Source organism: Berkeleyomyces rouxiae (genome assembly GCF_048999995.1).
Source record: "Berkeleyomyces rouxiae strain 22BRR77 chromosome Unknown BrBRR77_ptg000001l, whole genome shotgun sequence".
Lineage (NCBI taxonomy): Eukaryota > Fungi > Ascomycota > Sordariomycetes > Microascales > Ceratocystidaceae > Berkeleyomyces > Berkeleyomyces rouxiae.
The window spans coordinates 453,150-468,414 of record NW_027396491.1 but is presented as its reverse complement, the minus strand read 5'-3'; the positions used below and the strand labels follow the sequence as shown (position 1 = coordinate 468,414).

General features: G+C 51.1%; 5 protein-coding genes across 5 annotated transcripts; 1 reads left to right on the top strand and 4 right to left on the bottom strand.

The window, feature by feature from the left end:
* Positions 1-6: 6 nt before the first annotated feature.
* Positions 7-728, bottom strand: BROUX77_000143 (uncharacterized protein; the record flags this gene model as incomplete). The annotated part of the gene is made up of 2 exons (XM_073745857.1): positions 7-429; positions 690-728. 2 exons carry the CDS (start codon positions 726-728, stop codon positions 7-9), a joined length of 462 nt encoding a protein of 153 aa, XP_073608380.1.
* Positions 729-2,459: 1,731 nt separating this feature from the next.
* On the bottom strand, positions 2,460-3,452 carry BROUX77_000142 (uncharacterized protein; the record flags this gene model as incomplete). Its single annotated transcript, XM_073745846.1, has 1 exon — positions 2,460-3,452. The coding sequence occupies one exon, from the start codon at positions 3,450-3,452 to the stop codon at positions 2,460-2,462; it is 993 nt and encodes a 330-aa protein (XP_073608379.1).
* A 3,116-nt stretch (positions 3,453-6,568) lies between these two features.
* BROUX77_000141 (uncharacterized protein) lies at positions 6,569-6,883 on the top strand (the record flags this gene model as incomplete). The annotated part of the gene is made up of 1 exon (XM_073745835.1): positions 6,569-6,883. The coding sequence occupies one exon, from the start codon at positions 6,569-6,571 to the stop codon at positions 6,881-6,883; it is 315 nt and encodes a 104-aa protein (XP_073608378.1).
* Positions 6,884-7,810: 927 nt separating this feature from the next.
* Positions 7,811-9,099, bottom strand: BROUX77_000140 (uncharacterized protein; the record flags this gene model as incomplete). The annotated part of the gene is made up of 2 exons (XM_073745824.1): positions 7,811-8,157; positions 8,223-9,099. 2 exons carry the CDS (start codon positions 9,097-9,099, stop codon positions 7,811-7,813), a joined length of 1,224 nt encoding a protein of 407 aa, XP_073608377.1.
* A 675-nt stretch (positions 9,100-9,774) lies between these two features.
* On the bottom strand, positions 9,775-12,651 carry BROUX77_000139 (uncharacterized protein; the record flags this gene model as incomplete). Its single annotated transcript, XM_073745812.1, has 3 exons — positions 9,775-12,067; positions 12,124-12,463; positions 12,516-12,651. 3 exons carry the CDS (start codon positions 12,649-12,651, stop codon positions 9,775-9,777), a joined length of 2,769 nt encoding a protein of 922 aa, XP_073608376.1.
* Between the last annotated feature and the right edge of the window lie 2,614 nt (positions 12,652-15,265).

Genomic DNA, 15,265 nt, shown 5'->3' with positions numbered 1-15,265 from the left:
CACAGTTTAAATGTTGATAACAACATCGGCCAGGACCAGTTTGTGGTCGCTAATGTAGATGTCGTTGACAAGGTTGTCAGCCACCTCGTAGCGAGCGACAGTGAAAGACTGGCCCTGCTTACCACCGCCGGCCCAGACGTAGTCGTGGGTGCTGGAAAGCCATTTGGCCTCGCTGTGGATAAGCTCAAGCACATCGGATTCGTAAAGAATGGGGTTGTATTCGCCTTCTTCATCACCATCATCACGGCCGACGCCGACAAACTCCCAGGAGCCGTCGAGGTCGTTGACGATGTTTTCCAGCTGGTCCTCGACAGCCTCCAGAAGACCAATGATGGCGGCAGCGGTGGGACTGCCGGCCGGCTGCTCGGCCTGCACCCTAGTTACAGCAAAGAGAAGAGATGCAAGGCCCGCCTCACGATGCTGGGCGGGCTATGCTCAAGCCCTGGATCAGAAACAGCGGCAAATGTGAGTCCGAGGCATCATCACGCTGGCAAAGGCTTGCTGGCTTATGCGGGAGCGCGCCAAGCCGGCGGGAAAAATGACCCGCGCAGCCGAGTATCCGCGTATCCGGGATGGCGATGTGGGAGGCAGATGAAGTCCAGATGTTAGGTCCGGATCACTGTATGAGCCAGGCATCCACCCCTGTGAGAACGGGATATATCACCTCAGCGGGCAACCGATGGACATACCAAGGGGTATCCAGGAGGCAACGGGCCGCCACAGATCATTCAGCCACCGCCAGGAGAATAGTTGGGCGAAGCGGCCCGCGAGGCCGAGGGATGGCAGAGCAGAGAGAGATGGGGAATTGTGCAACTATTCTCGATAAGATCGGTAGCACCTCTTTTACGCCCTTTGTTGTAACGGATAACTGCTTGGAGCACATCATGCAATGCTTTCATATAGCTTTGTCACGTAAAATGAAGTCAAGTCATGCTTGGAGCATGTCACTCCCCACCCGCTTCCCACATCCCCGCATCCCGGTGCAGCATCGAAAATAGGTCGACTCATAACCGCAAGGCCCATCTGGCTCACTTCTGTTCTGGGGCAAAGTTAATTTCAGCTCCATGTATGTGTCGCAGTGCAAACCGGCTTTGGGCTACCAACACAAGTGTTGGCTCAACTCCGGTCGGGGGTCCCTCGGGATTGAAAGCCCACGGCAACGTTGGCCAGGGGCGACAACTCCATAGCTGTGGGACAGGGGAGGCACCCGCAAGCTCTGCTGATAAATCTTTCTTGATATTCCCTGATCGAGCCAGCTCACTTTTCCGGTTTCACTGGTCTGTTCTCTCGTCTCTCCTCGATTTTGTTTTAGCCCGTATCTCGTGAAGAACAGCATCCTGAATTTCTCCTAGATAGAGTTGGTTATCCACAAAGTTGCCTCGAAAACCCATCTGCTAGCATGGGTACCCCCATGGCCCCACATTATCCGGAGACTTTCCCGACCATGACCGGGACCGGCTCCGGGGTCAGGGGGCGGCCTTCATAGTCGAAAATGTCCAAAAATACTCCAACAACGGGAGACCGGCCGCGTGGCCCAATGGCAAGGCGTTTGACTACGAATCAAAAGATTGTGGGTTCGAATCCCATCGTGGTCAACATACGAATCCGTCCCGCTTCAGCGGGACCCCGATATTAATTTTTTTCCCGGCCCGACGCCGGGGTCACGTGACCAACTTCTTTTTCGTCTTCTCTGACTTTGGCCAAAGAAGTGTAAATGATGGAAGGGCCTTGAGCCATGCCCCCCAGTTTGTCTTCGTTTGAGCACCTTGCCAGTCCGTACTACATGTGAAAGTTTTGGTGATAACCCTTGTTTCTTAGTCTTGTTGGATGCTGGGGGTTTTTCGGCCGAATTGACTTGTATTCTTGACAACACTAACTCAACTCCTTGCCGACCTGATCATTCAACCCGCATTTCACATATGTTGAGTGTGGTCACAACCTAGCAAATCAGGCCAAGACTCGTACCTAACAAACGTATGTATCAACCTTGTGTGACCCTTCGCAGCTTTATTTTTAGTTTTCGCCGGTAGTACACCTGGGGCTGAGCAACCTGAAACTCCCGAATCCATGAGGTCACTGTATACCTGCGAAGCATAAAAGCTCATTTATTGATTAGGTTGTTGTGTGAGCTTCAGGGAACTGTGGCTCTGCGTAATTATTAAACAGGAGTTTCGAGTCAGGCCAGAAGCCAAACCGCCTCATCGGGCTCTTGGGGCAGTCGTGGTTCCACCGATCGGTATCGGGCGATGGGGGTGGGAGCGGGACCGTGTGAAGACCTCTCTCTTTGCAGATAAATGTTATAGCTCTCGGTCGGGTCCAAAGATACTTCGATGACGTCCGTCTGTGTTGTTGGGGCGAAGGGTTCATCGGTTGGAGGGGGACTTTTCTCCTCAGTGCCGGTCTCCGGGGCTTTCGGGGCCCATGTGTTGTCGCTGGCCGCAGCTGGGGCAGAGCTCCTTTCAGGGGCATCCGCCAGTGCGGTGGAAGCTGAAGCATGCGTCGCACTGTTGGACGCGTCCATGTTGTCTGGCCTTTATGGCCGGGGCACTGGAGCCAAAGAGCTTCAGGGAGGTTCGGAGGGGCTTCTCAAGCGGGAAGACAATCGAGGAGGTAGGGGAGGAGTCCTGGTTGTGCTTTGACCAGGCCACGCGCGTAGCGCACACACCGACCTGGCTCTCGATATCCTCTTCGATGCGTGGGATGGTTACCAGGCTGACCTGGCCGACCAGGTTGCGGGTGTTCTTGGGTACGCGGTTGATCACGTAAGTGTGCCATTTGGTGGCCGTGTCAACTGTGCAGCCACTGAAGACCGCGGAGGCTTTGTTCATTTTGGTAAGGGCCGCAGCCATGGCTGTCTGTGAGTCGAAAGAGAGCGACATCTCGAGTCCGCCAACTTCAGTCCCAGCAACCCCTCCGGCTAACCGGTCGGCTCTTTCATTGCCGGGGATGTCCTTCTGGCCCGGTACCCATCTGACTCTTGCCTTTGGTGCAAAGAGCCCGCCCTGTCTCAGCTTCCAGCTTGCCAGGAGTCGTCTTGTCTCGTCGGTGGCTGTTTGGGATGTCCCCAGGTCGCCCTCTTCTGCGTTCAGACGGTTCACAATGCCCCTGTTGTCAAGACACAGGCAAAGGTCGCCGGTCGTCTCTTGCGGTAGCTCGTGGGCCGCTTGCACGGCGTGTAGGGCTGCGATTGCCTCAGCGTCAGCCACTTCTTGCCAGGTGCCAAGTGGTTTGCTACCCCCAGCGCAGGTTGTGTTGTCTACCACAAGGGTCCACCTGGCCCCAGCGCCGCCGTCTTTGACTTTCGCCCCGTCTGAGTAGGCCCGCACCGTATCTGGCCACGCCATGAGCAGGTCCTCTAGGTGTCTGGCTATCTCCTCATCTTTTTCGCCCTTTGCTTCGATGGGGTCGTCTGGTCCCTCCTTTGCTGGTCTCACCCCGCCGGGGCTAGGCATCGTTTTGGGTAGGAGCCTATAGGTCCCCAGCATTCGCGCCCTAGTGTCTAGAGACGTGTTTCTTGGTTTCCGCTGCGCCGGTGGGCCTTTGCGGAGAGTCCGCGGGGAGGCGGAGGAGGATTCGGTGTTTGCCCGTGTCGGGGGGCATCGAGGCCGGAGTCAGGGACGCTTTCAGTGTTGGCAGGGGCCATAGCGGTTTCGCCTTACCCGACGTACTCCATGGCCTTGAAGTATAAGAGGCGAGCCACGTTGCCGGAGACGGATTCGATAGTTTAGGTTCCGCCTTGTTCTGGGCGTCGGGGCGTGAGGCGCGCAACGCGTCTTTGACACGTGTGACTACCGACCCCGCCGCTTGGATCCGCTGCCCGAGGACGCCGGACGAGGCGGAAACCTCTGGCCGAAGCGTGGCGGGAGGTCTTGGCTTGATCTTTATTTCTTGAAAGGGATATCGAAAAGTCCGAGGTCTATATTTCGGAATATGTAGGTCGTGGTGCGCCCCGCATCCGGGTTTTCTTTTTTTCGCTGCCTTAGAAAAAGGTGAATACGTGACATTTCAGGTAAGGGTTTAGAAGGGGCGCTGGGTTACTAAGGGAACCGCCATCAATCCTACACAAGATTCTAAAGTTTGTTAACTAACTAGTTAATTAGTTACACATCCAGACGCAACAAAACAAATTCACATCTCTCGACACTCGCGCCAGCACCAACTTACGACCAATTTTGACCTTTTATCGCATTCATATCTATATTCTACCCAAAATATCTTCTACGGCCTTTGTTTGGTGCACAGGATGCAAAGTCTTCCGCGCCTTAAGCGAATATGGCATCTTGAAGAATGGCAAGCGTCGCAAAACCTGCTACCGCCACGAGAAGAAGCGCAACGCCATGGAAGCTTTCAGTTCATGGGATGAGTTTATGACACAGTTGAAGGAATGGAATCATCCGGTACTAGCCATTGCCATTTCCCGCACCGATTTCTCGTGTAAACAGGTACTAACACAAACTATAGGGCCAGACGGAGGTCCTACACGTCAAGAAGGTGTCTCCCATGGATTGTCTTCCTGTCGTTTTTGATCCCCAGCCCTCCAAAGGTCTCTCGACAGCTTAATCTATAAAAGAGCTTGTTGGCATCATGCTGGCGGAAGGCGGGTTTCGGTTCTGGCATTCGGGAACTGACAATCGCTCTACGACACCGTCATACAATTACTACTGCTGTCAGGATTTGGAGCATGTCGCCAAAAGCTTTAGTAGGAATATTCGCAATATCACTCCAAGAGAACGGTTCCCGTGCAAAGGCCACTTAAAGCTGCGCCCTTTTACGACAGATCAATGTCTGACCCTGGAGCTTCATCACGAGTACCACGAACCGTACAAGACGATGGATGCTTCTTCTGAAATGGTTAAAGATAACAAGCCGCCTGTGGGAGATTCTCTTTCAATCTCTCCTAACGCCAACGAACCTTGTACTAGCGACAACGATAGCGGTGGGAGCATTTTGGTCGAGGAGCATGACAATGTTACGCTTAAACTCAAGTCTGTCATTGAGGGAATGAAACAAGCCATCCAACTTGCTGAATCGCAAATTGACAACAAAGAGTTTGCCGAAGAGTTCATTGCGTCTCATTCTTTCATTGTGCCTCTGGTCAAGAAACTCCAAATGATGGAAGAGTATCAAAGAACGCCCCCCCGATCCGTCTTCCTTTGAGCACGCTTCCAGCAGGCCGTCCTCCACGTGAATGCTTTGATGGGAAGTCTTGTTTCTTTCGCTTGTTAGACGTTCCATGTTTTTCTACTGAATTGAATTGGACTTTTGCTAACACTAACTCCCTGCTGGTCTGGTTCTTTGACCTTTTTTTCACGTGTGTTGAGTGTGGTCGCAACCTAGTAAAGCATGGAGTCTGGAGGGCCGTTTTCAGGCCGTGCAGTCCGCCTGATATCTCGGCGCCATGTGCCTGGTGGTTCGTCCCCAAGGACCCCCGCCTGTTCCCCGGGGGCATGAACCTGGGCCTTGGCGGTTGACGCTCGATCATGGCGGGTGGGATTGGGGCGTCACATTGAAGGGCTGGGCTGGGTGTCGTCTTCTAACCCCGTAGCACCGCTCTCAGAGCTACCGAGACAGCGCCTTCGACTTTGTTTGTAAGGTGGATCGCCCTGTGAGATCGGGTGAAGTCAAGAACCTCCGTCTTGTTGGGCGCAATTTTGCGCGCACCACATGAGATGTCGTTTTCTTTGCCGGAGCGAGCCCAATTGTTTCTCTTCGGTTGATTTTCTCTCCAAAATTCGTATGGCAAGAGGCTGCCAAAAAAACGGAACACACGTGACCATATCTCCACAATAATTCAAGATATGAAGACTCAAAACGTGCGAGCTCAAATTTGACTCTTTTGTCAACTTCCATCATCCAGACAACCCATGACAGTTCACATTCACGATAATTCAGATTGCGCGACACTCTCGCCAACTCTGATTTTCCACGAACTTTATTATTTTTTTTATTAAATCCATATCCATATCCTACTGAAGAAAATTTCCACCATGATTTTGTGCACAGCATTCAACGGAGTTGTGCTATTTCCTGAATGGCACGCCTCGCAAATATAAGCCTGCGCAAATTTTCCATCAGTGGGACGAATTTCTCAACGAATTACAGAAACGCAATCATCTGGTACTATCTACTGCCATTTTTTACTCTCATTTTTCCTGAAAACACCTCCTAACGCGATCTACAGGGTCAAAAAAAGGTCCTCTTGATTCCCAGTTTCCTGAAGCTCCCACAACAACCCAATCAATAAAGGAGCTTGTTGGCATCATCCTAGCAGAAGGCGGATTCCGTTACGGGCATTTGGGGACTGATAATCGGGTCACGCCACCGATACATGAGTGGTGCAGTATAGATGAGGGTCATGCTAGACAGAGCCAACTGGCTCGAATGGAAGGTGGAGCTGCTGAAGCTCCTCAACACGGAAGGACTTATCCATGTAGTCCTAAACTCGGATGCAGAGGAGCTACCGTCCTCTGACGAGATTTTGAAGACAGCCCGTATCATGGTTACGGGGCTGAATAGAGACTGGGCCTAGCAGGCCAACTAGTGCCGGGAGCCAGCCGTGGCATTCAATATGCTGCGGGAAGAGTCGAGTCGGTTCTTAGGCGCAAAGAAGAAGGAGGCAGCCAGTGCCATCCTTTACCCTACGTACACCGGCAACGTGTCTGAATTGTGGGACCAACTGCGCGGACATCGCGACCTCCTCCTGGAATTTGGGAGGGTGGAAGCACAACCCGTAACAAACGACCGGGACCTGCTGCAGCGCATGGTGCAGGCCCTACCACGATACCTCAAAGACCGAATTGAGTTCGGCCTCCTGCGCAATGATTCCACCTCCAAGATACTGGGAGACATGATTGATGCGGAGATGGACAACCAGACGGCATAGGCACCACTCCGGGTGCACCGTGCAACCGCGACCGAATCCCAAGCGGCGCCCAAGAGAATGAAGGGAGCGGGAAACTGCCTCGCCTGCCTTCAGCCAGGCCACAAGCGCGCGGACTGCCCGCTCTTTGCCCAGTTCTTGCGGTTCCAACAGAGTGAGTTGCCCCAAGCCTCAATGACCGTCGACAGTGGTGCGACCCATCACATGAGCAAGTCGCTGACACGATTTTGAGAACAGACCTACAAGGCGGGGAGAGGGGCAATTCAGACCGCGACTGATGGAACTGAGTGGGTGGCCTGGGTGAGGTAGACGTTACAGACCGATCTCCACACCATTTTCGTTCAGAGAGTCGGTGACAGAGTCCGCGCTGACCTTATTGGCCCTATACAACCCGAGTCTCCCGAAGGTTGCAAATATGCTCTGCTGGTGGTAGACGGTGCCACCAGATATAAGTGGACAGACTTTCTACAAACTAAACAAACCGATGAAGTTCTGCGGAGTATATTTCCAATGTGGAAGGTTAAAGACGTAAAAGACAATCATCATCTGTGGAAGATGCGCAATATCCTCAGAACGAGCTCGAGTAATGATGCATGCTCGATTCAACAAGAGATAAAACCATCGATTCTTAACAATTCATGAATAAAAATCCCCAATTATATAGTCGATGGAACTAGGTCCAGTGCAAGGGAAACTCCCTATTTTGATCGTGACAACGCCAGATGATGAAGAGTACTACTGTAAAAAGGTACCACGAGAATATGTAAAAATAGCATACCACAAAAACAAGACAAGAAGAAGAAAACACTCTCGAACAAACACGGCGTAAGATAGGAGCTCGTTTGTGAGCCAGAAACGCCCTCCGCGATTCTGTCCACACGGCACCCGTCTCTCTCCCTCCCTCCCCCTTTCCGGCTCCCAGCCTGCAGCTTACCGCCGCGAGGCGATGGCCTTTCTGCGCGCCTTGCCCGGCCGCTGCACGGCCGTCTTTTTCTTGCCGCCGCCGGCGCTGGTTGCGCTGAAGGGCGCCTTGTTGCGCTTGTTGGAGAAGCCGCTGAGGTCGCCCGACGACATGGAATCGCCCGACTTGAGGTGGCGCTTCTTGCCGCCAAAGCCGTACTTTTCGTTCTTCTTGACGCGCTTCGAGTTGGGCCCGTTGCCGCTGAAGCGGCCGTTGGCTTCGGACTTGTTGCGGAAGGTCTTGAGTTCGTTGTCGACGGCCACGTCGAATTCGTCGCCCTCGTGCGTGCCGAGGCCGTTGGGGTTTTCCTGGCGCTCTGGAGAGGGTGGGACAAAAAGGGTTAGCCAGTGTGCAAGGGGATAGAGTCTTTCAAGCACTTACTTCTCTTCAGGTTCTTGATCTTGTCGAGCGTCTCGCGCTTCTCCTTGGCGCGCTCCTGGATCTTGGCCACCTGGGTCTTCTTGCCAAACTTCTTGAGCTCACGCAGCTTGCGGGCCTCGGCCGACGCCTTCTTGGCCGACGCCTCGGCGACCATCTTGCCCTTGATCTTCTCCATGTGGTCATCAGACTTGACCATCTCGGCAAAGTAGTCGGTGGGCCGCGTGAACGGCACGCCGTCGCCAACCAGCTTGGCGCGCGCCAGCTTGGCCGCCGCCATGCACTGTGCCAAGAAGGCGTCTTCGCGCTGCACATCGTCCGACACGTCGGTGATAGCGGCGGCGGTCGGTGTGTCGGATACGACGCACATGTGGCTGACGAAGCGTGCCGAGGCGTCGCTGGGAATCATGATGCGGTTGAGCGACGTGATGAGGGCGTCCTTGTTGTAGATGGTCAGGCGGTTGTGGGGCATCAGGTCCTCCTTTTCTTCGTCGTCGAGATCCTCGAGATCAGACATGGGAATGTCCTCCTCATCTTCGTCTTCTTCATCGTCGTCCTCGTCCTCGTCATCGTCGTCGTTGGCGGTGGTCGCAGCGGCGGAGAGTGTTTGCAGCGTCTTCTTGACGCGCTCAATCTTCTCCTCCATCTCAACCTCAGAGTCGTCCGAGTCGCTCTCGTTCAGAGCCTCGTAGTTGACACCACCCTCCTCGTCAGACTCCTCCTCTTCGTCTTCCCAGTCGTCTTCAGCATCCTTGGACTCAACGGCCTTGCTGGGCTTGGTCTTGCGAAGCTGCTTTAACCGGCGCTTCTCCTTGATCTTCTTAAAGTCGGTGTTCTTCTCGGCGGCAAGCGCCATCTTGAGTATGCTCTTGACAGCCATTGCGAAATAAATGTATGCAGAAAAAAAAAGACAGATAAGTTGTGTGGTTTGAGATAATTGACCTGGACGTGATGCTGCTATTTGGTTGCGGCTTTGGCGAAACGCTGGCTAGGAAAATTTCCCTCCAACTTTTTTTTTTCTGCCGCCCTGTGGGGCCGCCGATAAGTGTCCAACAGGAGTTGGCGCTTCACCGCCTTTGCACTCAAGACCGTATATGCACTGTAGGGACACTGTGTGTACAAGACTCGCACCGGCTGCTACACAATCTTCTTCATTGAACATCAAGAGGACAGGCCGTTGACAAAGTTGGCCCAACTATGCTGTTGATATTCTTAGTCACAACGAATTTTGGCTGCAATGAGAACTTCTAGAACTACGGCCTCAAGAGTTTCCAGGCTACCACACAGCGCTCATATCCAGTAGATGCAACAAGACGAACATATTTCTCGAACCAGTGGCCGACTAACATAGGCTGGCAAAAGCCAGTGGATATTTCCGAGTTTTCATACCCACGCTTTAGGGAAGTAATTGAGATGAAAATGAACGATTTAGATTTTCAAGCTACTGGTAAAAACCAACTATCAAATGCCGCTCATGAGCACATGCTTAGAGTCAAGTAAGAAAGTCTAACGCTCAAAAGTGTCAGAGTTTGAGAAAAAGTATAGTTACCCATGCTCAGAAGACTTGAGTTTTGCGATTGTATTGCCCCACAGATGCACTACGTTCAATGCACTTAAGAGTGCGGGGCCCTCCCTCACCAGTCATATTGGCATTTTCCTCGTCAAATAAGATAACCATGGCCCGGGGCGTGACCCGGCCATCAAGAGGAGGTGGTGTCTTGCTGACTGGCGGTGTCGGTGAATTTTTGAAATTTCGAACGATTGAAGTGGGAGGCACACTTTTAGAAATTGGTGGCATCCAAGTTTCGACCCACGGAACCTCTGGAGACTTGTGCCGCTCAAGGATGGGAGCTGTTAGGTAGGGGGTGTTGCTATTAGAAATGGAAGGAATGACCACTGGTGAATCCTGTCTTTGGGCAAGACTTGATTTACCCTTCGTGGTATTATCAATCATAGATTTAGGCGGGCTCGACCGGACTCCTTCTATAGAATTCGAATGTTTGTGTTTCGGTGAAACCATCCGGTGTTTGGTGGCGTTTAGTGGCGATCTAAACTCTTTGGCTTCGGATTGCTGTCGACTAGCACTAGACGAACGACGCGCTTTTTCACGGGCAGCAATGCCATGAACAGGACAGTTGGGAGAAGGAAACTCCTCAATGAGCTTGAACTGAGCAAGATTGACAGGCTGTGACACTGACCGATGGCGACTTCTAACAGCTGAACGAGAGTTGCTTCCACTTTGGCCTCGACCAGATGAGCCCCGTTCTTTGCCAGTTCGACGATGTAGATTTCGTCCACGGAACTTCGAACCCGAGTTCGGCGTGCCGAAAAGTTGTATGTTATGATTGGTTATCAATGAGGCAGAGGCCGACCTGGGCCGAGGTTGAATTATGCTTGCAAAGCTGTTTGTCCTTTTAACTTTCTTCATTTCCACATTGATAAATTTATCGTCATCTTGATGAGACAGGTTAGATATATGATTTGCGAGAAGAGTGTCAGCGTAAGTTTCCACAGGCGTGGGCCGACGATAAGATGTATAGTAGTCTTCAAGGGGTAGCCCAGATCTTGATCCTAGCCTCCCCGAACCGCTTATTGGTGAAGCCATTCGTTGATCTGTAGTCGCGTAGGAATTATGCACTGGAGGTGAAGGGGGTGCCCGGTAAATTGTTTGGCCGGTATAGCTATGGCGTATGAGGGATTCAAACCCTTCAGCTTTATTAAACAAGCGAGCTTCATGTGACGATGTATTGGTACCTGAAATGACACGGGCACACCGCTCAACATTGGTATAACAGCTGAGCTCAGATTCAAACCAATCGGAGAATGCGGTTCCTTCTGAAGCTGCAGATAGTGGATAGCCCAAATCGATTGGTTCTTGAGTCAGAGTAAGATTATGATGGTTGTGTGCAGTCAGGTTTACTGGTGTAAACTCGGGGGTCTCCTGCATATTGATATCGTGGTTTCCGCTGAGGATTCTGGGATGAGAGTATATTGTATCGTCGTCGGGAGGAATTGGAGTTGGAATATGTCGGTATCCTGTGTTTGACTGTGTAGGCTGAGACACTATGTATCTTTGTGTGATGGATTCAATGGGCGGGATCATGAAACGTGGACGAACACTATTTGGAGTCGGGCTTGGTGCTGATGGGGTCAAGATATTGGGCTCAATCATGGCCAGACCCATGCTTCCCAAAGAGCCGGCCTTGAAAGATAAGGGAGCAGGTAATGTTTTGCTGGGAAAAGAAGAGTTCGTCTTTCCGGATGATTGCAGTCCACCTTTTGGCGTCTCTGACTTTGATTGCAGGTAAAGAGGCGAGTCTATGTTCATGATATCCATCAAGCTCTGGGCTTCGGCAGAATAGGCCCTGGCATGGCCTTCCTTGACGGGATGAAATAGTTGCGGGCGTAGGAAAGCTTGCATTTGTGCCTCACGTTCTTTGTGAATGTCAAAGTCCGGGCAATAGACTAGACGACCAAATGGGGCGATTTCAGTGTCGACAACCAAAAGTTCTTTTGTGCCGCGGCCGAGAATTCCGTAAACACGGACTTCCCCCTTCGAAATTCCCAGGACGCTACTTGTACCAGCATAGCAATTTTGACCATCGGCACCGCACTTGTTGCAAAAGACGACAATAACCTCTTCTTCGCTTTCGGCTCTTATGATGGGCTCAAGACGCGAAATCCAATACATGAGAGTATTGGTGTCAGGGTCTAGTGGTGCCCGGCTGAATCTGCGCGGATCCTGGTGTGTCGGCCAAGCCATAGTAACAATGACGAGATTTGCCCGGACCTCCATAACGTGAAAGGCAAAGTCGAGGCTCTCCCAGCGATCTTGGAATTTATAAGGACTGCAAACTAGGTTAGATTTCTGCAGTATAAGGTCATGTGAAGAAGGGTATCTTACTTGATATCCATAGAGGTCCCAATGGCCACCTGGCCGAGGTCAGGCAGCCATTCTCCATGAAAAGGATTCGGACCCTCAAGAGCCCATGCTTCTTCTGAGGGCTGAAGATAGCATTTTCTGTAGTGAGCAACCGTCTCCCCGTTGGAGTTTACCGCAATGGTTGAGTTGTAGTACTCAGGTCTGCCTAGCCAATTCGAGCGCACATCGGCCTTCTCTGCGTATCCAGCCACAACTGTGCAGCCATACTTGAGCGCTACAGTTCGAGCCCACATTGAAGTGACGCCAGAACCGGACGGCTCAAGAAAGGAGTACACATCATTGAGCGAGTTTAATCCTTGGGCTATATGCTGTGTGAGCTTATTTTCGGGCCTGATAGATTCAGAGCAACTCACCAGCAAATGCCAGTTCTGGGAGGACAAGGAGATCCAGATCCCGGGCATCCGATCGAAGTAGGACAGAATCTGCACGGGAAAGATTGTGTCCAACCTCCCCCGGAAGGGGCGCAAACTGGAGGCAGCCGATTCTCATGGTAGAAATTGAGTGTGTGAGGACAAAGAAAAGGGTTCGAAGACGAAATAGTGTCGAGATTCAAGCTGTGTGACAGTCAGGGTTGTTCGAGAATACGGTATTGAAGGTGGCGCATGCGAGGTCAACAGTGAGACAAAGGCAAAGGCCACAGTACTAGTTGTCTAATATCGATAGCAGGAAAGACAATTTGAGAATTCTGAAGCCTATACACAAAGCGATGGGAACGAAGGGCGCAAAAGGGTTATCGGAGTGCCCTTCGATGCTTTGGAAGCTGTGCTTGTAGAACGTACAGAAGCGTCCAGGCTCGGAGACATGAGGCTCAGTTACAACGAAAGAGAAAATGAAAATGAGTAAAGAGGGTCAAGAAATGTTTATGAACAGGGCTTGCAAGAGATGCTTAGGTAGAAATGGAAACAGATAAAAAGAAGAAGGGATAAGAATGATGTGGTGTGCCTTTCAAAGTAGAGTTAGCCGCCTTACCAGGCCTTCATCCTAGCTAGGTCACGCGAACTGGGTGGGCTTTCTGGAGACAAACTATATTCCACAAACACCTGGAAGCAGCCATGATGAGATACCGGGGCAATTCTATGCATGTATAAAAATACAAAAACAAGTACCAGTTGCTACAGCGGGAGAGAGGCCGTCTGTGTCTATGTGTGAGTCTATGTACATGCGAATGTACACATGTAACTACAAACAAGAGACAAGACTGATCCTTGCTGCATGAAAACCAACAGAGAACAGCGAGACGGCGAAACGGCGAAGCGCCGCCAACGAGCTCAGAAGCAGGGGGATATTGGGGGAAAAGAGAAAAGGATCAAAAGCAGTAGTGTAACTAATGCATGTAGAAAGGAAGACTCCAGGTCCAGTGGTGTAGGCGCGTAACTCAGGACATCGTTGCCCTCTTCTCTGTTTTCCCAAGTTCCATTTCTCCTCTCGCAATCCGTTTTGTATCCCTCGACTTGTGCGACGTAGTGGGTCTCTTGAGTCACGTGTCCCTCTCAGAATCACGTGCCGCCATTGTACCCTCACCTCACCTCAACATCAGAAGAGATTGGCAGAACAGCTCTTGAAGCGCCTTTCCATTGACCCTTTCGAGCCGTTGATACGGGGGGTTTGCTCGCCCCATCGTGGGATTTTTTCACAAGTATGGCATAGCTACCTGTTTTGAAATAGGACAACTAGTTAGTGTATAAGCAGAGTCAAGATTGGTGACCTGCTCAAATAGAATTGTGGTCGCTGCTTCTTGATACACAGCACTCAGGGCGTTGCCGAGACCACATGCTTTACTGACATGACATCTGTTTCTCTATTATGGTACCAGACAATAATACTAAAACGTCAAGTCCGTACACGTACTTTGGAATCCTTTCCCCGTGGCCCGACACACCCTACAGTTGTATCACAGAGTCTAAATTTCTTCCGTTCTGTTTTTTCATCTGTGCTTTGTAACTTACCTTGCCAGCCGACTTTTCAGCAATCATGGTGTACACTACTCCTTGTCTTCTCCCGTTGGGAGTACCATCTTTTCTTTTTAGTGATTCAAGCCCATCCCGAAGTTTTGTATTTTTTAAACGCCCATTGGTTGGACTGTCATGCAATGTGAATCGAATAAGTGGGGCAGCCAAACAACGACGGCCATTAAGCGCCGGGCGGATCACATTGAATGTAAAAGTGGGTCTCATCACAACCTCAAGTCTTGCATTGTAAGGGGTATCAAAATGAATAACAGCCAATCTTGGTCACAGCAGGCCATGTATGTGTGTTTACCACTCCTCGACTCAGTGTGATGGAATAGAGACAACTGCGCCCCAGCAGCTCACTGGCGACCTGGAATCTAAAGTGGCGGTCAACTTGGACAACCCTCAGAGTTGCATTGCTCTTCAGCCAATCAGGACGGCTATCCAGTTGGGTGGGTTACCTGTGTTTTCCAATAGTCAACTAGCGTTCGACGCAGTTATACCTAGTTAGATGCCCCTGATCAATTGCTTTTAGAGAAGATATCAGAGTTTGTCCAGGTGTTACGTATCAAAGTATATCCAACTATCAGAGAGCTGCTTGTAGTATAAACGCAAGTATACCCCATCTTTGCCCATTCGTGACTGGGTCATGCATACGCCCCAGACTCCTTCATAAACTAGGACTGTCAACCGGTGTTTCAGATAGGCTAGTTAGTTAGCTGGTTAACTACTCTTCAAATACTACCATACATGTCTTTTCCCTTTAATCATCAGCTGGAGATATTCGGTCTTGGAACATGGCCACGCCGTATGCCTGACCGTTCGTCACACTGAAAAGGAACATCAATAGCAAGTAGGGTAGAGATGACATTCAGCGTGGTGGTGCGGGATGTCATCTACAAGTCCAAGTACGATCGCGGTGATCTGTGAAACCCTTGCTCAACGACAAACCACTCCATCAGAGCTTATCTAATCTTAACAACATAGTCTCAGCGACACTAGAATTAGAACTAGTTAATATCAATGTCAAACAACATCGCAAGACAAGTGAGAAGCGTTCATCGAGTATGCATTGTGGGTATATATTCCTCTATCAACAAGTGAAAATCAACAAATGCTATTCTCTATGCACCGCCTGCCTGTCAAAAGCACAG